Source organism: Quercus lobata, chromosome 4 (assembly GCF_001633185.2).
Source record: "Quercus lobata isolate SW786 chromosome 4, ValleyOak3.0 Primary Assembly, whole genome shotgun sequence".
Lineage (NCBI taxonomy): Eukaryota > Viridiplantae > Streptophyta > Magnoliopsida > Fagales > Fagaceae > Quercus > Quercus lobata.
In genome coordinates, this window is record NC_044907.1 from 24,319,392 (window position 1) to 24,342,145 (window position 22,754).

Genomic DNA, 22,754 nt, shown 5'->3' on the forward strand with positions numbered 1-22,754 from the left:
TATGTTGAAGCATCCTTCATCCACACTAAGAAATTTGAAGTATTAACATTATATCGAGCTAGACTATGAGCAACTAAAAAATTTGAGATATTAACATTATATTGAGCCAAACTATGAGCAACTTTGTTACCTTCCCACTTAGTATGAGTGTAATGTAACTAAGAAAAAAAATCTAGAAATAAACCTAGCATCATTTAAAAGGTTTGCATAAGAGGCCATAGAAGGAGCATGATCACCCAATGCCTTAATTACCATCTCATAATCATAAATTTTAAACCCAGGATCGTACAATTTGACTCGATTAACAGGGAACCTTTCACTATTATGGTTTTTTAACCCTAGAAACCATTCTAGGAAAGAAAAGAAGGGATCTGTTCAAACCATGGTTGAACAGCCTAGGTTTAAAAACCGTGGACAGTTTACACGGTTCAAGTTAGAGCTATTTTTATTTTAAAAAGCTAAAAACATTACAAACTCACAGCACCAAATCACCATAGTTGGAGCTTCAACCATAGATTCTGTCAAACGTTGAACTCACATCAATGTTTCAATTTTAGGTGAAAAATCCTTTCCGGCAATGAATGCTTTTGCGAGATTTTTTTGACCCCAAAAAAAAAAAAGAAAAAAAAGAAAAGAAAAGAGAGGAGCAGCCTCAACATGGTGATGATGCAAAGCTCTGCAAGATTTTTTGACAAAAAAAATCAACCGTAATTGTTTTCATAAGTGAGACTAAGAAGGAGGCAGGGGAAGAGTTTTGTGAGGAGATTTGTGAAGAAGAAAGAGAGAAGAGGGTTCATCAAAAAGAAAAAAAAAGAGAGAGAGAAGGGGAAAACCTGAAGAAATGTGTAGGCATTGGGAAAGTAAAAGAGGCATTTGGTGGATGAGAAAAATTAAAAGATAGTAATATAAAAAAGAAAAAACAAAGAGATAAAGATGTAGAATTATAAACAGTTGAGGAGATAAATCAATCAGTCAAATGGTAGGGAAGAAAAAAAAAAAAAGAAACGAAAAAGGAAAAAGGGATTGGACTTAGCTTAGACAATTTATAAAGTATAAGAAATTTAAAAAGACCCCTTTTCACGTCATTTCCTCTTTAGTAGTTATCATTGATTAATTTTTTTTTATTAATTATAAAATGGGCTAAGTCGTAATGGATTATGTATAACTTATAATTGAGGATTAAAAAAAAAAGTAATTCTTGATAATTTATAGGAATTTTTACCAAATAAATAAATTTATGTATATATGAAAATAATATATATTCTCCATGTTTTACTAATTTAATTATTTTTGTACATTTTAAATAATTATTAATTTAATTATGACATATCACAGTTCAACTTTAGTTCGACTTTGGTTTGACCTCAAAAGCCTTAAACATCTTTCTTGCCAAGTTTTTTGAACCGTCTGAGTTTCAAAACCATACTAAGAATCTCCTTCCAATATAGCATCTATTATGCCAATCTCTAGAGCAACCTCCAGTGCACGGATAGTTGCAAAAAATGCCATCCAAAACTTTTTTTTGCCACAGTCAGCCATGCATGAGAATTTAACCAAAAAAGACCAATCAAAGGAATTTAAATCATGAAATGGTTACTGAAGGAATTTACGTTTTAAGAAAAAAAAAAAAAACTATGATTTAACAAATTTTAAAAACTATGATTTACGTTTTAATAAAATATTTTATTTATAGGTGCTATATATCATAGAAGTCCTTACTTCTGTGAGCATTAGCATTGAAGAATGCTAATGTCATATTTAGGGTCTTTTTGGCATTTCCTAGTTAAAATTTAGAATTGTACTGTAGCACTATACTAAAAAAATATATATTTTATTCCACCCCTTAGTTGAAAAAAAATGATGATGTGAAAGAAATAATAAAGAAAGATTAAAAAATAATATTTTAATGAAAAAGTAAAATAATAGAGTTTTTGGATGTAGGGTGTATTGTAAAATGATATGGTATAATTGATAAAATAACTTTTTGAGATGGTAAAATAGGATAGAGTAACATTCTTTAATACTGATACTCTAAAATAAGACAATTGTTTGATTTGTTTTCCACAATTAAAAAAAAAAAAAAAAATCCCTATTGGTTATGAGGGCGATTATTTTATTTGGTGAAAAAAAAAGGCATATGTCGGCATTCAATTCAATCCCAACAGTGAAATTTTTCGTGATACATGTGTCATGTGTGATTTTGTAATATATGTTGGCATTCGATGCATGTACGTACTTTTGCATGTTACGTGCTTATGTAGTATTCTTAGCGTTTCTCAAAAAAAAAAAATGTAGTATTCTTAGCACGTGATACACACTGTTCAGCAGGAACATCACGATCACCAATTAGCTAAGCACGTGATACACAAATATGTAATTTGTCATTACTTTTTCATGTCTTTTTATGTCCTTATAAAGAGGACCAATGTAACAGGCTTATCAGAACAGCACACAGAGAGAGAGAGAGAGAGGCATGGATGCACTCAATTCTACTAAACCCGACGACCACCAGGTAGTCTCTCCAACCAGAGTCTTGCTTCACTTATCAATCTTATCTATTAATATTGATTTCACACTTTCATGTCATTTCTTTTATAATTTTTTAAGAGGTGGCAGTGTGGCATACACATATATATTATAATACAATAAATGATTACTGTTCTTTTTTTTTCTTTTTAAAATTTTCAAGGATAGTATAGTTGCATTGATTTTTTATATATTTTTTGATGAATTCATGAAATAGTATGATGCAGTTTCAAATGATTTAGTTTTAAAAAAAATTAATTAGTTAATCGGTTTGAAATTGCTTGATTTATGATTAAAAAAAAATCTAATATGAATAAAAGTGTGCAATAATGTGTTTGTTTCAATGATAATATTTTATAAAAAATGAATTATTTTCCTAAAAGTAGTGTTTTTTATAATACTAATTTATCTTTTTTAGCTTGCTGTGAGATATAATTATTTTTCAAAAAAATTTAGTGGAAAACAATCTCTAAAAATAAGTTATACTTTTTATATTGATCAAAGATAGTTTTCCTTTAACTCATTTTTTATGATGTTACCAAACATTGGAAATCATGAAAAATTATTTTTACACAAGATTTTTCATTGAAACAATCAAAAGACAAAATTTAGCTACAATATCTTCATACAAGATAACCAAACGAAGGACAAATTTTGTCCTTTTTCAATATCTTGTTTATCTACAATATTAAAGAAGGACAAAGTTTAATCACAAAATTGATTGTAGTTTTAAGTTACAATTTTACTCAATATCTTTTTATTGTGAGTGAATTTTGACAAATTTACCATTGGATTATATTTTCTTATTATATCTTCCATGTTTGCAAAATTTCTAAAAAATTAAAAATTAATAGCTATATCATCAATAAATTATTCAAATTGCAAGTTTTTGTAGTTTAAAATTATGCATAAAATATATATTTATAGATCATATAGTAAATAATATCTAATTCACACAAAATTTGACATGTATATTAAGAACATAAAGAACATGCAATTCAACTGTTAGATTTTCAAAATATGTAGTAATGTTTATTTTATTGAGTAAGGTTGTAATCTTATGCTATAACTAATTTTGTAGCTAAGCTTTGTTTGCCTAGGAATTATTAGTAATAGGATTATACAAATAAGCTATTAAAAATAAGCAATTCCAAAACAGACATGCTATTTGGATGCTTGAATAAATTACCTTTAAATTTGCAATAATGGCAAGAATTATCATTAGCAAAAGAACTAAGAAGATCGTGGCCAATTTATCCTTTCTTGTTTGACAGATTTTGGTTGAAGAGAAGTTGTCTGCAAGAATATTGACATTGAATAGACCTAAGCAACTGAATGCCCTTTCATTTCAAATGGTATGACACCTAACTTATTGAATACTTTTGATGTGTTTTCTTGCATTGTCTTTTTTATTATACTACCATGTTATGGATCAAATGCCTCAGTTATCTTATGTTTTTAAATTGATATATATATATATATATATATATATATAAAAAAGAAATCAAATGAAATGCGATGGCAGGGTGTAAAGCTATGTCTGCTAAATGTGGTGCTGTTTCTTTGTTTCAAAATGGTTGGACTCAATAATCTATTAAGTATAATTTTTGTAATATGGATGTGTTAGGTTCTAAAACTTTAGGTTTAAATGTATTAGAACTTCATTTTGTAATGTTGGCAAACCATGATTAAAACGTTTAGTCTTGTTTTAGACTTGCTCAAAGTATATTTATATGTAAAGTTGGAATCGAATGTATTGCAGGATTTATTGCGTAAATCTGCCTGGCTCGATCAATCGAAAATTAGGCTCGATTGATCGAATCTCGTGTAGAATATTAACACTGGATAGACCTAAGCAATTGAATGCCCTTTCATTTCAAATGGTATCACGCCTAACTTATTGAATACTTTTGATGTGTTTTCTTGCATTCTCTTTTATATTATACTACCATATTATGGTATCAAATGCTTAATTTGGCCTTGAAACATCGCCTATTTCATTTAAATTATTAATTACACTTAACTTATTTGTAGTTTTGGCCGTTTTAATGTTGCATACCCACGGTTTAGAGAGTGATACTTTACTCACTTAAAGTCATTTTCATTAGACTTCCATAACCCATAGTATATCCTACTCCGTTAAGAAAACATGTTTAGACATGAAACATAAAAGAATACTAACAAGAAGGAACTTTAAGAGAAACTTTGATTCACCATTTTCGAAGATATTATTTTCTGCTCACCATTAATCAAGTTCCTGGCGGGGGATGGTTCTAACATTTACATGTGGCGTAATAATTGGCACCCAAATGGCCCTCTCTATCTAAACTTTGGGCATAGAATAGTGTATGATATATGCTGCCAGCTCAAAGGCTTAAGGGCAGATTGTTGTAGGTTAGGCTTCAATGCTAGTATATAACATGTTTGGGCTCAAAGAAATTCTATTAAGCACCAGGGCACTGTGAGAACTGAGGAACAAACTTTAGGAGTCATAAAGAATCAGGTGAAGATTAAAATTGAAAGTAAAGGTGTATATCCCAACTCTAGTATGAACAAAAAATCCTGCACCAAATGGGTTATCTCAAATGTTGTGTTTAAGCCTAGAGTTTGATCTCTGTACAACTCTCCAGCTGTTGCAGATTTTTCTCCTGATGATTTTCCAAGCGGATATGTGGTAGTTTATCTTTGCATTATCTTGTATTATGATTTGTTTGTTGCTGGGACTTTGTCCCTGACCTGCGTATCTGGGTAGTCAATCTTGGTTGTGTACTTAGATACTGTTATCTAGTTGTTGTTGGGACTAGTTTGTTCTATTGCAGCCATGGCAGGTTTTCCAGCTTGTTGATTAAAAAAATTCACTTGATTATCAACAAAAGTAAATAAATAAATGAGATATGATGGCAGGGTACAAAGCTATGTCTGCTATATGTGATGTTGTTTCCTTGTTTCAAAATGGATGGACTCAATAATCTATTGAGTATAATTTCTGAAATATGGATGATATCCTATTTCTGTTTCTTTGTTTCTTTTAAATATACATGCCCTTTTGTTACTTTTTGTAATATTAACCACAATTTTACTTGGGGAGTTTTTGCCATATGCAGATCTTGTTATGCTGTTTCTTGCATTTCATTTAAAGGTCATGATAGTCTGCTTTGTGTAAGATAATATTATTCATACTTATTTAAATACTGCAATACTTGTGATAGTGCAAATGAGGTAACCATTTTGCTATTACATTTTATCCTGAACTTGTGTTTAATGCAAAATTTTAGATTTCTCGGCTATTGGAACTTTTCATTGCATATGAGGAGGATTCTAATGTGAAGTTGGTAATTGTCAAGGTATGTCCATTCTTAAGAGACAATCTTCATGTCTTACCTACAGATTGCATTGGAAATAAATCAGAAAGAAAGTCGCATCTTTCTGACACTTTATTTTGGCCGATCCTCACAAATGTATATTTGGGTACATGGCAGTGGATATTACATTTAATTTTCTTAATTCAGGTAGTGCTAATGAATCATTGTGATTGCTGTTTTGTTATGCAGGTTTTAAGGATTTTGTTGTTAAATTAACCCTCAGTTATTTATGTTGGTTCTAAATGAAAAGCGAGTTTTGTGGTAAGGGCAGAAGTTATTTTATTTTGGCTAAGTAAAACAGATTATCTTCTTTAATCCTCTTAAAAAAAAAAAGGCAACCTTCTTAAGGTTGTAAACTTGTAAACTTCATCTAGTTCACTTGTAAATTTACTTTGTATGGCTAGTAAAGGCTGTTCGTATGGAGGAGTCTCAAGACATTTTCTTGTGCATATATGATAGATAGGCATTTTCATTTGTTTAACTAAAGTTTAAAAGTAAAGAATTGGGCACGTTTTCGATTGTTTCAGCCTTGCAGAGAATGCAAACTGATTGCATGTCCTCCGTGGTCATTTTTTTAGGGAAAGGGAAGAGCATTTTGCGCTGGAGCTGATGTTGCAGCAGGGATTCGGGATATTAATGAAGGTGTAGGCTCTTTTTATTACTCATTGGACCACCCTCAATGGTCCTCAACATCTAGATTATTCATGACCTACCACCACAGATAAGATTCAACTGCTAATGTGGAGTCTTTCAGTCATCTCTTCTTTACAAGATGCTCAACTTATGTGAATTTCAAGAATTTATTTTTTAAGAAGTAAAGGACATCAATGCTAATCCTGTAATACTTCCCCCCCGTCCCCCCCAATATTTTTATGTATTAGGTACCTGGAGATTAGGTGCAAAATTGTATTGGATGAAGTTCACCTTAATTTACATTTTGGCAACATATCGTAAACCCCAGGTGAACCTGTTCACCATGAATTGTAAATTTTCATTATCTTTTGTTTATATTGACTTTTGACTGTGGAGGCATTCTTGGTCAAGTTAGTTTCATGAATATATTCTTTCTTACTATTAGCATGCAAATATTGTTGAAGGTTTCAATCCTTAATGGAATTGTCATGGGAGGTGGGGCAGGGGCTTCAATACATGGTAGATTCCGGGTTGCAACAGAAAATTCGGTATTTATCTCTCTTTATCTCCACTTTTTAAGTCCTACAGAATTTTACTTTCTCCTAGTAGATGATTATGAATTACACACTTCCTTGAGATTTTATAGAGCAGTAACATATTTCCATTACTTTATCCCATTCAATTGATGATGGTTAGTTTGAATGTTAGAAATACTGAATGATTGTATATTGTATTTCACAGTAAAAGAATACACGAGTGCTTTTATATAGGAGGCATATGAGTGCAGTACAAGTAAGAGTGTAGTACAAGAATATGTGCTATACAAGTAATCTAGTTAGGCCTAAAACCCATAACATTATACACATTAACAAGCTCACAACACTATACACATTAATAGCCTCCCTCAAACTCAAGGTGGATGTGAGACCAACTTGAGATTGTCAAACAAGGTACGAAGGCGTCTCTTAGGATGTGACTTGATGAAGATATCTGCAAATTGATCTTTAGAGGAGACTGAAATCAGCTTGAGAATACCATGGACAAGATGATAACGGATAAAATGACAATCGATCTCGATGTGTTTAGTCCGTTCATGGAAGACATCATTGTGATCAATATGAATGACACTTTGGTTGTCACAATAAAGAAGAGTAGTAGAGGATGTAGACACACCTAAGTCTTTAAGAAGCCATCGTAGCCAAATAAGTTCAGATATGATATCAGTAAGGGCACGATATTCTGCTTCAGTACTGGAGCGGGCCACATGAGTTTGTTTCTTACTTCATCAAGAAATCAGAGAAGAATCAAGAAAGCAATAACTAATGGTGGACCTGTGATCAGTGGGATCTCCTGCCCAATTGAAATCAGAAAATGCACGGAGAATAAGAAGAGACTGAGCAGAGTAGAAAAGACCATGGAAGAGAGTGTCTTTTAGGTATCGAAGAATGCGCAGAATAGCAGCATAGTGAGTCAATTGTGGAGCAAACAGATACTAGCTCACCTGGTGAATAGTATAGGAAATATCTGGATAAGTAACAGTGAGATAAACTAGGTGGCCAACCAAGCGTCTGTAAAGAGAGGGATTAGACAATGTTTTCCCCCCTGAGAGAGTTAGATGTGCATTAATTTCAACTGAAGTGTCAACAGTCTTGCTATCAGTAAGTCCAGCTCAAAACAAGAGTTTAGAGGCATACTTGGCTTGAGTAATGCAAAGTCCATCTGTAGAATGAGTGATTTCAAGACCTAAGAAGTAGCTAAGATGTCCAAGATCTTTCATCTCAAACTGCTAAATGAGGAAATTCTTGAGTTCTTGAATGCCACTGAGGTCATTACCAGTTATGATCATATCATCCACATACAGGAAAAGTAAAATAGTGCATTTGTCAGTGCGATAAAGAAATAAGGCAAAATCATAATGACTGGCCATGTAACCCAAGCGAGAGATGATAGAGCTGAATTTGGTAAACCAAACTTGTGGAGCTTGTTTAAGGCCATAAAGTTCACGTCGAAGGTGATAAACCTTGCTTGATTCAACAGAGAGACCAGGAGGAGGTTGCATATAAACTTCTTCACTTAAATCCCCATTAAAGAATGCATTTTTGACATCCATCTGAAAAAGGTCTCATTTACTAGCAGCAGCAACAGCTAAGAGGGTACGAATAGATGAGATACGAGCAATCGGAGTAAAGGCCTCTTCGTAATTAATCCCATACTCCTATGTAAAACTTTTTGCAACAAGACAAGCTTTGTAGCGTTCAATGGACCCATCAGAGCGAGTCTTAATCTTATAGATCCACTTACAACCAACCACAGATTTCCCAAAAGGGAGAGTCACCAAGTCCCAAGTATGGTTTTTAGATAATGCATCAAGCTCCTCTTTCATTGCAATCTGCCATAAAGGATCAGTGAATACCTCATGATAGGTGTGAGGCTCGTGTAGTGTAGTAAGGATAGTGTAACAATGATAGTTAAGTAAATATGTAGGAATGGGTTTTACCCGAGTTGAGTGACGAGGTGGAATGTATTGTGCATGATCTTCAAGTGAAGCAAGAGCATGGGACCCAAGCTCAAGGTTGGGTAGTTCGTCTTCAACCTGTTCATCTTCCACCTGTTCCATAAAGGGTGAACTAGGAAAGGGATCAAGGATATCTGGTGGTTGGACAGAGAAGTTTACAGGAGAATCAAGAGCAACTACAGGAGGATCAAGAGCAGCTACATAATTAATATATGCCTCATCTGGAAAAAGATCTAAGATAGAGGAGGAAGATAGGGAGGCATGAAAGTGAAAGAGCTCAACAAAGAAGCAATGTTCCTAAAAGACAATATTGTGGGAGATATGAAGACGATGATAAACAGGATCATAACACCGATACCCCTTTTGAGCTTTGCCATAGCCAAGAAAACAACAAAGCCTTGACCAAGGAAAGTTTGTTACGCTCATGTGGCTAAAGAAGAACGAAACAAGTAGAACCAAAGGAATGAAGGTGGTGATAGTCTGGAGGTGACCCAAAAAGGTGCTCATATGGAGTTTGATTTTGACTGATAGGACTTGGAATGCGATTAATAGCATGAATGGCATGAAGAGCAGCTTCGTCCCAAAAAGGAGCGAGAACTTTGACAGAGAGAAGAAGAGCACGAATAGTGTCAAGAATATGACGAAGTTTTCGTTCGGCTCTACCATTTTGTTGAGAGGTACCTGGACAAGTTAGTTGATGAACAGTGCCATTGGAATGCAAAATAGCTTGGAAAGCATATTGAGTGTACTCAAGAGTATTATCAGATCGAAAAATTTTAATACGTTTGGAAAATTGAGTTTCAACCATTTTTGCAAAATTAGAATATAAAAAATTTTGATACGTTTGGAAAATTGAGTTTCAACCATTTTTGCAAAATTAGAATATACTTGCAATAATTCAGAACAATTTTCAGATTAAAAATCCAATTATAGAGAGAGTAATCATTAACAAAGACAATAAAATATCGAGATCCACCAATACTAGAGATAGAGGAAGGCCTCCAAATATCAGAATGAATAAGGTCAAAGATATTAGTGGATATTGATTCACTAGTATTGAAAGGCAAAGTTGGTTGTTTTCCTAACTGTCATGAAACACAATCAAAATTTTCTGTAGACATTGAACCTAACAAACCTCTAGAGGCCAATTGTCGTACCCGAGAAGAAGATGTATGACCAAGTCGAGCACGCCAAAGTGCGAGGGAAGGAATAGAAGGAACTGTAGCAACTGCAACAATAGAAACAGGAGCAACAAGTGAAAGATGAAGGTTGTCCATGGGAAACATATGCCCAACTTTGGGATCGGTCCCAAGCTCCTATCCCGTCCTTGGATCTTGCACAATATACTTAGAATAATCAAAGATAATGTGATAACCCAACTCAGCTAATTGTCCTATAGAAAATAAATTATAAGAAAGGTCAGGAACATTAAAGACCCCAGGAACCGAGAGGTTGGAGGTCGAAACTGAACCTATATTATGACTAGACATTGTGAAACCATTTGCTATGCGAATATTAAGAGGGTGTGATGCAGGTTTAAGTTCAGAAAATAAAGACGAGTGAGGTGTCATGTGATTGCAATAAGCAGAATCCATAAGCCAAGAGGAAGGAGACATATCAGATAAAGCTGAGAGAGAAGAGGAATAAGATGCATTACTAACCATACGAATAACATTAGCGATGATGTTTTTAAGGTTATCTGTGGTCATGGTGAAAGTGCGACCTGAAGACTTAGATTGTGCAAAGACCGGAGTCATTGGTTGGACACTCTCAGTGTTAGCAACAGTAGTAGCAGAAATTGAAATAGTTGATTTGTTGCGATGATAGCAAGTCTTAATATTGTGGCCAAAATGTTTGCAAAAATGTTTGCAAAAACGTTTGCTAGATTATCAGCGACGATTATTGCAACAAGAAGAAGACCTGTCCTTATTCTTCATTTAGAAGCAAAAAATGCAAAAATGAACCGTAAAAATGAAATCTACGCAAAAAACTGGGTAAGGAGCACATGAACTGCAAAATGTCAACTTTGAGAAAAAAGTCAATGGTCAAAGTCAACGATTAATGGCACAATCAACTCCCAATGATGACATCAGCAAGATGACGTAAGTTGATGACGTAAGCTAGGGCTTACGTGGATGTTGACGTGGCAGCGATGACATCAACGATGATGTCAGCAGGTGATCCAGCGACGCGTGGAGAGTTCGATGAGGCCAATTCTTTTCTGACGATGTAGATCGAAGAAAGAATATACCGATGACGGCAACAGTGAGATGATCGGAGCTATACTGAAGGTGCGTAAGGCGCGTGGAAAAAATGCCAAATCTTTGACCGGTGCGTGGCAGCTTGTGTAGGGTCAGATGATGATGATTTCGGCAAAGTTGTGTAGATTAGTTGAAAATCTACACAGTGATATGTCTTATGTCTTAATCGGAGGTCCGATGTGGAAGATCTGATGAAGGTAGTGATCTAGGTGGCAATGTTCAAGCTTCTGGCAGTGAAGATTCAACCTTGGGCACCTCTGACGGCAGTGGAGTAGTTAAGAGAGGGCACGGAAAAGGTTTACTGACCAAAGAAGTCGAGGTAGTGGAAAATACCAACAAAAACAAGAGTGCAAGACAAAAGAAAGTTAGAACAATGGCTTTGATATCATGTTAGAAATACTGAATGATTCTATATTGTATTTCACAGTAAAAGAATACACATGAATGCCTTTATATAGAAGGCATATGAGTATAGTATAAGTAAGAGTGTAGTACAAGAATGTGTGCTATACAAGTAATCTAATTGGGCCTAAAGCCCATAACACTATACGAATTAACAAGCCCACAATACTATACACATTAACAAATATGGTTGTTTATCTCATGGTTCACTACTCTCTCCCCCCACCCCTTTTATTTTAATTGTTGCAAATGTTCTTTAATTAATATGTATAGTTGTAGGTACAATAGTTGCTAAATTTGGCTAGGAATCTTGTAGTTCAACTAGCACCTCTTGGTGTTTCTATTGGAGACATATTGAGTTCAAATAAAAATGAAAAAAGATGCTAAACTTAACTTATTACAACACTTCTTATTTTCTTTTTTGGATCCTAAAATAATCTTAATGCTTCCTATATCAATAAGAAAAGAAGAAAGAAGAATTGTATTGTTAAATCTGATCAAGCAAAAAATGCTGATGATGTCCACTATCATCACTTCTGTTTTGAACTCCTTAAAAGGTTCTTAAATTTGGTTTTAGGTTGTTCCTCTTTGGCCTGCGTACACTAAATTGCAGTGTCCTAATGCAACTCCAGGCACTTGGGGCTAGTTATTCTATACCATATTTATGTGCGAGAAGTTGCTAGATGATGCTCAAGTTCAAATGGTCCTTAAATGACTTCGCCTTTCCTTTGGCGGTGGCAATTAGAATTTCTTATCATTTTGCAGATGAGAGTTTTAAATGCATTGGCAATTATGGTGCCATGTGTTCCATATGGATACGTGAGTTGTATTTAATTTTCAATGGAATGACCAATTGTTGTAGCTTCATCTTTGCTATGACTTAATATTCTGTTTTTCTTTCCCCTTTTCTTCTTCAATGCTGTATTATTCATTTGCCTTAAAGTGGTATGTAATTTTGGTTCCATATGGATACATGAGATGTATTTACATATAAAAAGAAGGATTGAACTGCTCTCCTTTTTTTCCAATGTTTTTTAGCAGTATTGTTTTAATTTAGTAGTTCTAGTTTTTTTGAGTTTGATCATAGCAGCACTAAAGTATAAAATCACATCAAAACTCCGAAACAAGTGTGCTGGGCAATATTAGTACCGAGCAAGTGACCTCCTGGGATGGGAAGTCCTAGCGTTACACTAATTTTTTTTTTTTTTTAAAAAGAAAAAAAAAATTGTGGATCTAAGTTTCTTGGATAACTTGCATTTTGATAATGGACTTTTTGCAGGTCTTTGCAATGCCAGAAACAGCTTTGGGATTCTTCCCAGATGTGGGTGCCTCTTATTTCTTGTCAAGACTCCCTGGATTCTTTGGTAATGGCAATTACATCATTGACCTATATAGTAATTCTTTGGATACCAAATCTTTCCTAGAAAGGGGGTGGAATTCATTTTATTTTGTAGTTTGTAGGAGTTTGGATCGTATATTTCTTTAGCACTTAAATTTTCTTGAGTAGTTCAATTCCTGTTTTTAGGTTTTAATGTATATGACTGATTGATACAATTGCAAACTAGCAGTATTGGTAAGACTATTATATGTCCTTGTTATCGTGATATGGGACTTTGACCGATAGAGGTGCATAATCTGTAGGTTGGGAGAGTCATTGGGATTAAGGTGTCAGTTTGTAAAGCTCAGGCTATCAATTCCTATCACAGAAATGAAGGAAATAAAAAAAAAAAAAAAAAAAAAAAAAAAAAAAAAAATGGTAACCAAATCTTAGAATGAACCATGTGTTAGTGTGGCTTGAATTTTGCCACAAGCCCATAAGGCCCAACCAAGCCCAATCCGGCCATAAAAGTGACCTAATACAAGTTGAAAAAGGAATCCCACTTGACCGACTTTTATAAAGTAACATATATATATTGCTTTATTATATATTCGGCTACATGGTAGAGAAAAGAAAGAGGAGTAATTCCAATTAACTTAGTTAGCAGCCATATGAGAGAAAATAGAGAAAAGAGAGGCAGCCAGTTTCTATTCTTATTTTTTCTGTGAGAGAGTGCTAGGGTGTAATTGGGATTTGGGTTTCTTGAGAGTGTTCTTGTGCACTATTGTATTTTCCCTGATAATAGTGAAATCCCTGCAACTCCGTGGACGTAGGCAAATTGCCGAATCACGTAAATATTGTCTTGTGCTTGTGATTATTTTCTTTGGCGTGTGTTTTTTCTATTTGTTTTGTTTCTCACAGGTTGGGATTTTGGTTAAATTCCCTACAACTGGTATCAGAGCCTAGGGTTAGGTTTGAGTGGGAGCAATGGCAGAGGAAGCAGGAAAGGCGTCTGGAATAGAAAAGTTTGATGGCACAGACTTCGCATATTGGAGGATGCAGATTGAAGATTATCTTTATGGGAGGAAATTGCATCTGCCTCTTTTGGGGACAAAACCTGAGGCTATGAAGGCTGAGGAATGGGCTCTTCTTAACAGACAGGTACTAGGAGTCATCAGGTTAACCCTGTCTAGGTCTGTTGCACACAATGTTGTAAAGGAGAAGACCACAGCAGATCTGATGAAGGCTTTGTCTGGTATGTATGAAAAGCCGTCAGCAAACAATAAGGTGCACTTGATGAAGAAACTGTTCAATCTGAAGATGGCAGAGAATGCATCAGTAGCACAACATCTGAATGAATTTAATACTATCACAAATCAATTGTCGTCTGTAGAAACTGATTTTGATGATGAGATTCGTGCTCTGATTGTCTTGACTTCTTTGCCAAACAGTTGGGAGGCAATGAGGATGGCAGTAAGCAATTCTACAGGAAAGGAAAAACTCAAGTACAATGATATACGAGATTTAATTCTGGCTGAGGAGATTCGCAGAAGAGATGTAGGTGAATCCTCAGGATTTGGTTCTGCCCTAAACCTTGAGACAAGAGGCAGAGGTAATAACAGAAATTCAAATCGGGGCAGATCAAAATCCAGAAATTCTAATCGGAATAGAAGTAAATCTAGATCAGGCCAACAAGTACAATGCTGGAATTGTGGGAAAACAGGTCACTTTAGGAATCAATGCAAAAGTCCTAAGAAGAAGAATGAAGATGATTCTGCTAATGCTGTAACAGAAGAGGTACAGGATGCATTACTTCTTGCAGTAGACAGTCCACTTGATGATTGGGTCTTGGATTCAGGAGCTTCGTTTCATACCACTCCACACCGAGAAATCATACAGAATTATGTTGCAGGTGATTTTGGTAAGGTGTATTTGGTTGATGGTTCAGCCTTGGATGTTGTGGGTATGGGAGATGTTCGAATATTGTTGCCCAATGGGTCTGTTTGGTTACTGGAGAAGATTCGACATATTCCTGACCTGAGGAGGAATCTGATTTCTGTTGGACAACTTGATGATGAAGGACATGCAATACTATTTGTTGGTGGTACTTGGAAGGTTACAAAGGGAGCTAGGGTATTGGCTCGTGGAAAGAAGATTGGCACTCTGTACATGATCTCAAGTCCAAGAGACACAATTGCAGTTGCTGATGCAAGTACTGATACAAGCCTATGGCACCGAAGACTTGGTCACATGAGTGAGAAAGGGATGAAGATGCTGCTGTCAAAAGGAAAATTACCAGAATTGAAGTCCATTGATTTTGACATGTGTGAAAGTTGCATCTTAGGAAAGCAGAAAAATGTGAGTTTCTTGAAAACTGGCAGGACACCGAAGGCTGAAAAATTGGAGTTAGTACACACTGATTTGTGGGGGCCTTCTTCGGTTGCATCCCTTGGAGGTTCAAGGTACTACATCACTTTTATTGATGACTCAAGCAAAAAGGTATGGGTTTATTTTCTGAAAAATAAATCTGATGTATTTGAAACCTTTAAGAAGTGGAAGGCCATGGTTGAGACAGAAACAGGTTTAAAAGTAAAATGTTTGAGGTCAGATAATAGAGGAGAGTACATAGATGGAGGGTTCAGTGAGTATTGTGCTGCACAGGGAATTAGAATAGAGAAGACCATTCCTGGGACACCACAGTAGAATGGTGTGGCTGAGCGCATGAATAGAACTCTCAATGAGCGTGCTAGGAGTATGAGGTTGCATGCTGGACTACCAAAAACTTTTTGGGCTGATTCTGTTAGCACTGCAGCTTACCTGATAAACCAAGGACCTTCAGTTCCCATGGAGTTCAGACTTCCTGAGGAGGTTTGGAGCGATAAAGAGGTAAAGTTTTCACACTTAAAAGTTTTTGGTTGTGTTTCTTATGTTCATATTGATTCTGATGCTTGTAGTAAACTTGATGCAAAGTCTAAAATATGTTTTTTCATTGGCTATGGTGATGAGAAATTTGGCTATAGGTTTTAGAATGAACAAAACAGGAAAATCATCAGAAGTAGAAATGTGATATTTAATGAACAGGTTATGTACAAGGACAGGTCAACCGTAGTGTCAGATGTTACAGGGATAGATCAAAAGAAATCTGAGTTTGTCAACTTAGAAGAATTGACTGAAAGTACTGTCCAGAAAAAGGGTGAAGAAGATAAGGAGAATGTGAATTCACAAGTAGATCTGAGTACACCTGTAGCTGAAGTCCGCAGATCTTCCAGGAACATTAGACCTCCACAGCGTTATTCACCCACTTTAAATTATCTCCTGTTGACTAATGGTGGTGAGCCAGAGTGCTATGATGAAGCCTTGCAAGATGAAAATTCAAGCAAGTGGGAGTTAGCCATGAAGGATGAGATGGATTCCTTGTTGGAGAATCAGACATGGGAACTGACTGAATTGCCAGTAGGAAAGAAGGCTTTGCACAACAAGTGGGTATACAGAATAAAGATTGAGCATGATGGTAGCAAACGTTACAAGGCCAGATTAGTTGTTAAAGGGTTCCAGCAGAAGGAAGGCATTGACTACACAGAAATATTTTCTCCAGTTGTGAAGATGTCAACAATCAGACTAGTACTGGGAATGGTGGCTGCAGAAAACCTACATCTTGAGCAGTTAGATGTGAAGACAGCATTCCTTCATTGTGACTTGGAGGAAGACCTTTACATGATTCAGCCAGAAGGGTTCATTGCTCAAGGACAAGAGAATTTAGTTTGCAAACTGAGAAAGAGCTTGTATGGCCTAAAACAAGCTCCTAGACAGTGGTACAAGAAATTTGACAGTTTTATGAATAGAATTGGGTTCAAGAGATGTGAAGCTGATCACTGTTGCTATGTTAAGTTTTTTGACAATTCTTACATCATATTACTGTTGTATGCGAATGATATGCTTATTGCAGGGTCTAGCATTGAGGAGATTAATAATCTGAAGAAGCAATTGTCCAAACAGTTTGCAATGAAGGATTTGGGAGCTGTAAAGCAAATCCTTGGTATGAGAATCATTAGAGACAAGGCTAATGGTACATTGAAACTTTCACAGTCAGAGTATGTGAAGAAAGTTCTCAGTAGGTTCAACATGAATGAAGCAAAACCAGTGAGCACACCCTTGAGTAGTCATTTCAAACTAAGTAAAGAACAGTCACCGAAGACAGAAGAAGAAAGGGACCATATGAGCAAGGTGCCTTATGCCTCAGCTATTGGCAGCTTGATGTATGCTATGGTGTATACAAGGCCAGACATTGCACATGCAGTGGGAGTTGTGAGCAGATTCATGAGTAGGCCTGGAAAGCAGCATTGGGAGGCAGTCAAGTGGATTCTGAGATATCTGAAGGGTTCATCAGATACATGTCTTTGCTTCACAGGTGCAAGTTTGAAACTGTAGGGTTATGTAGATGCTGATTTTGCTGGTGATATTGATAGTAGAAAGAGTACTCCTGGGTTTGTTTTTACTCTGGGTGGTACAGCTATATCATGGGCTTCAAATCTACAGAAGATTGTTACTTTGTCTACTACAGAAGCTGAGTATGTTGCAGCAACTGAAGCTGGAAAGGAGATGATTTGGCTACATGGTTTCTTAGATGAATTGGGTAAGAAGCAGGAGATGGGTATTCTACACAGTGACAGTCAGAGTGCAATCTTTCTTGCCAAGAATCGGCTTTTCATTCAAAGTCGAAACACATGCAGACAAAATACCACTTTATCCGTTATCTTGTTGAAGATAAGCTGGTAATGCTTGAGAAGATTTGTGGATCTAAGAACCCGGCAGACATGTTGACTAAGGGTGTCACTATTGAGAAGTTGAAGCTGTGCGCAGCTTCAATTGGTCTTCTAGCTTGAGGACAGGAGGATGAGTTGTAAGGATGAGGGATTGTGTTATGGAGGATTGTGGCTGATGTTTGCAGCTTGTGAGCCCTTAAGGGCTAAGGTGGAGCTGATGGAGGAGTTTGCTAGTGTAGCTTGATCAATTCAAGCCAAGGTGGAGATTTGTTAGTGTGGCTTGAATTTTGCCACAAGCCCATAAGGCCCAACCAAGCCCAATCTGGCCATAAAAGTGACCTAATACAAGTTGAAAAAGGAATCCCACTTGACCGACTTTTATAAAGTAACATATATATATATTGCTTTATTATATATGCGGCTACATGGTAGAGAAAAGAAAGAGGAGTAATTCCAATTAACCTAGTTAGCAGCCACATGAGAGAAAATAGAGAAAAGAGAGGCAGCCAGTTTCTATTCTTATTATTTCTGTGAGAGAGTGCTAGGGTGTAATTGGGATTTGGGTTTCTTGAGAGTGTTCTTGTGCACTATTGTATTTTCCCTGATAATAGTGAAATCCCTGCAACTCCGTGGACGTAGGCAAATTGCCGAACCACGTAAATATTGTCTTGTGCTTATGATTATTTTCTTTGGCGTGTGTTTTCTCTATTTGTTTTGTTTCTCACAGGTTGGGATTTTGGTTAAATTCCCTACACCATGGTTCAACAGAAAACAAACCATAATGGGTATTGGTTCTTTGTACCATGAAATTAATGTACTAGAAAACTTAAGTTTTATTAATTCTTCAGCAATTATGATCAGATTACTAGGTATTTTGACTTGCAAGTCACCAATGATTTCTACTAGTGCTTTTGTATTTCTTGAATTTCCCCTGCGCTAACTTATGGTGGTCTCTCTGCTCAAAGAAAATCTCTACTGTCTGTTCTACACCACATTTATTTCTTACTATTTTTTTTAATTAGTTCATATTTTTATATTTATTTATTACATAAAATTTGGAATTATAACAATTCTATGTTTCTTTGTACCCAAGCTTAAAAGTGTTCTGAAGTGGTCTTCTCGTATTTTGAATTGTTTTGTTATTATAATGGTCTTTGTTGGTATCTCCCCTCCCATTTCCCATCTTCTACTCGTTATAATTTTAAACCTTTGGTAGGAGAATATCTTGGTCTTACAGACACTAGGTTGGATGGTGCTGAAATGCTTGTATGTGGGCTTGCAACTCACTTTGTTCCCTCAGAGGTAGTGTTTCATTCTACTTTAATTATTTGATTTTAGGCGTAGCGCTCAAAATTCTAATGAAGGAAAAAGATACATCTTGTGTGGTTGATGAATAGTTGGAAGCAGTAACATACATCGGCATTTTTTTCCATTTGATTTGAACTGAAAGGCAAAGTAGTGGAGTGGACCGGAGGAGGACACATAGGTCATTTGATTTGAAGAAAGAGGGAAATTATGGTAAAAACAGAAATTGAAAGAAGGAAATACTTATGTAGTTCAATAGTACAAATAAGACCATTAGACCAACCCCTGGGGTTAAGTCTAGGATATACTTTCTATTTACGAATTATTTCCTACAATATTTATCCTCATGCCATTAAGATGAAATGCTATGCATGTGTAGTCATCACCATTATGTTTATCTGCCAAAATTTTTATTTTTAATTTTGTAATACATTGCCATTTGAATGCCTTATGTGTTTTTAATTGTTGGCCAGAGATTGTCTTTGTTGGAAGAAGCACTGTGCAAGGTAGATTCAAGTGATCCAGCCATAATCTCCGCAGTTATTAATGAGTACTCAAAGCAACCTTATATGAAAGAGAAAAGTGCATATCACATGTTATTTTTGCATTCATAATTATAAAGATTATACTTCTTGTTCTAATTAAACGGCCTCTACAGTTTTTATTCATTAAACTGTATTCTATGTATGCCAAGTATTTTTAATACTTATGATGTCAAGGATAATCAATCATGAAATAAACTTCTCTCAGTAAACGGACATATGAAAAAGCTCTGTTAGTTTATTAGCTTGCTGTATGTATCATCTTAACATACAGTGATAAATGAACTACATCTCACAGATTGAGAGCTAGAAGGTTCTATCAGACTTGATTTTGTATTAAAGAACTAATGTTTTCATTTTATGAAATGCAAACCGATCTTTCTGTCGTCCAAGATCCTCAAATATATTTTTTTAATTTTTCTCAATAAACTCGAAATCCTTATTTTTTTTCACAATCACTTGGCTACAGATTGAATGTCATTAATAGGTGCTTTTCTCAAAGAACAGTGGAAGAAATTATATCTGCCCTTGTAAGTTCAATGATATTGAGTTTTATCCATGATGAGAATATTAATTTTCTGCCCTCTTTGTCAGATGTCTTCGAAACGTTTGCTAGTGCTTTGAGTAATATTCTTTTATTTTTGGTGTTTACATGTTTACCACTTACCTGACCATGACCTTGTGGTGGCAATTTTAGGAGAGAGAGGCCTTGAATAAGAAGGATGATTGGATCTCTGAAACAATCAGGTCACTGAAGAGAGCATCACCAACAGGCCTTAAAATTTGTCTGAGATCGGTAAGGGAGCAGCAAGCATTAATTATAAACTGGTAAAAGTGGTTGACAACTGAAAACAGTGTCCTTATTCAAGGCATTTTTATAATAAGCTCAAAGGTTTAATACAGGTGATAAGTGCAGCATGGACCTATATAAAGTTATCAAAAAGGGGATATGGTGGCATTTATTTTTTAATGGACACTAAATATTTGAAGTGTCTATGTCAGATGCAACATTGACTCTTGTCAGCAAGTGTTATGCTTTCAATGACCAGCCATAAACATTTAACTACCTCTTAATAACCTAAGGAATGAACAGAAATGAATGCTCAAATAAATCAGATGTTTTCATTTCTCACTAGAACAATCAATTAAAAAAAAAAGATAAGGCTTCATTTCTGAGTAACGGGTATGATTTATGAAATTGGTTTGATGCCTAGATACACATCTGCATCCAGCACATGCTACTTTGTCCTTGTGAATTGCAACATAGGTTGGTACTGGTCCAGCGGGAATTAGGATGTGCTATAGCCATTGGAGAACAGTTGATAGTTAAACATTTTTAGCCATTGTGCAGAGGTGATTGTGGTAGAATTCGAAGGAGCATCCAAAAATGTATAGAGAATTAAGTTGGATCCAAAGAAAGAGAATGTCCTTATATTATTATTCTCTATTTTGTTTCAAAGGCCAATATGAGTTTTATCTTGATCAAAAATAAATAATGCCCTTGTTCTTTCTGGCTTCCTTTTTTCATAAGGGCATAGAACAGATTTTTTTATAAGCATGGTGAATTTCCATTTTTTTGTAGCTGTATATATGTGAAGTCATAGTTGTAATAGTAGTACAAAATTTTTTTATCACTATGTGCAAGAAAGCATATCATTCGAGGTATGAAGATGAATGTGGTTATTGTGTGTCACTTAGGATCCAAGCTTGACTTGGTTATCTGACATATGATCCCCTCTGTTATACGGATACCACCATAATAGAAATATGATATTTAGTTCCCTCAATAACTTTATAACTAAAGACAAAACTAAGCTGCCATCCAATTTGTCTAAATCTTGTGAGATTGTTTCCACTTTTTAACGTTTATTCTCCTCTTGCAAACAGATTAGACAAGGACGGCTCCAAGGTATTGGTCAGTGCCTTGTTCGTGAGTATAGAATGGTTTGTCATGTCATGCAAGGAAAACCAAGCAAGGATGTCTTTGAGGTTTCAGCTTACTCAAATATTTATCTTCTCCTAATTTATTCTTTTGCGGATTATTTTAAGACTTCCCTTTTACTGTAGGGCTTTAGAGCTATACTGTTGGATAAGGATAAGAACCCAAAGGTAGACATGCATCTGTTGCTGTATCTTTGCAATTTAGATTTTTCACTCTCAATGATTTTCATAAATATAGATTTCTATTGGTTTATTTTTCTTATTTCATCTTTGGCTTCCTATCTCTCCCAGTGGGAGCCCTCTAAATTGGAGCTTGTTAGTGACGACATGGTTGACTCATACTTCTCTATGATGGATGATGAAGGCTGGGAAGATCTGAAGCTCCCTGCAAGATCTAATTTGCCTGCATATGCCATTGCAAAGCTTTAATGCGTGAAGGTGAAAAATGGGGAAATTGTTGCACTTTTTAAATTATAATAAATGAGATATCAACACATTGTGTGGAGACATATATGACCACAATGAAATTCTCATTATATTTGTGCTATTAGTCAATCCTTGTTACGGGTGCCAATTTTAGCTGATGCTATAATTATAGTATATGGAACACAAATTTCCTGCGTATGCTTCAAATTATTTTCACTGGTAGTCTTTGCAAGAACAGGAACCATCTTTGACATGATGGAAATGACTTTGACCCTTGACTCCTACTTTTCATTTATAAATCTTGGAAATAAGTTTAAATGCAGAATGACAGTCTGACCCTTAACTAATCAGTTCAACTTTTGAGTCATTTGATTTAGCATCAAGTAAATTTATGTAGTTTCTGGATGAGAATGATGTTTGACCAGAAATAAATGAGAAACTCCATTTATGACAATTGAGTTGCAACCCGGTGTCTTTCGAATAGATTTTTGTGCATAAGTTTTATCTCTCTTTTTTCTTCTTCCCACTTTCATTGATGGTCAGAAGAAAAACATAGATTCCGTCATTTTTTGGTTCAAGATTTAGCAAGTGTCTGGCTGCTTCCTCCCCTAAATTGATTTTTATAAACAATCTGCTGCACTAAGCACAACCCCCCGGATTGCTCCATTTGGTTCCATGGGCTTTTTTTATTATAAAATCTACATCTTCCTCAAAAGTCCTATAAAAGATCAATCATGCATCCATAGTGTTGCAACTTAGG

The 22,754-nt window shown here is 35.4% G+C and overlaps 1 protein-coding gene across 2 annotated transcripts; it reads left to right on the forward strand.

The window, feature by feature from the left end:
* The first annotated feature begins 2,459 nt into the window (after positions 1-2,459).
* Positions 2,460-21,997, forward strand: LOC115988140 (3-hydroxyisobutyryl-CoA hydrolase 1-like). 2 transcript variants are annotated; one of them, XM_031111787.1, is made up of 14 exons: positions 2,460-2,512; positions 3,801-3,881; positions 5,802-5,870; positions 6,467-6,530; positions 6,770-6,849; positions 6,986-7,069; positions 12,979-13,063; positions 18,997-19,082; positions 19,559-19,680; positions 20,097-20,157; positions 20,325-20,423; positions 21,515-21,616; positions 21,695-21,736; positions 21,860-21,997. In XM_031111787.1, the coding sequence occupies exons 1-14, from the start codon at positions 2,474-2,476 to the stop codon at positions 21,995-21,997; spliced, it is 1,152 nt and encodes a 383-aa protein (XP_030967647.1). In that variant the 5' UTR covers positions 2,460-2,473. The 2 variants fall into 2 exon arrangements, with proteins under 2 accessions (XP_030967647.1, XP_030967648.1); XM_031111788.1 differs by having other exon boundaries at positions 2,474-2,515.
* The last annotated feature ends 757 nt before the right edge of the window (positions 21,998-22,754 follow it).

What these genes read in the sequence shown, in the direction of transcription:
- LOC115988140 (XM_031111788.1), top strand. Translation starts at nt 2,474, where the DNA reads ATGGATGCACTCAATTCTACTAAACCCGACGACCACCAGGTA. An exon ending in TGAAGTTGGTAATTGTCAAG is followed by an intron (nt 5,871 to 6,466) that starts GTATGTCCATTC and finishes TCATTTTTTTAG; the next exon opens with GGAAAGGGAAGAGCATTTTG. An exon ending in GGGTTGCAACAGAAAATTCG is followed by an intron (nt 7,070 to 12,978) that starts GTATTTATCTCT and finishes GACTTTTTGCAG; the next exon opens with GTCTTTGCAATGCCAGAAAC.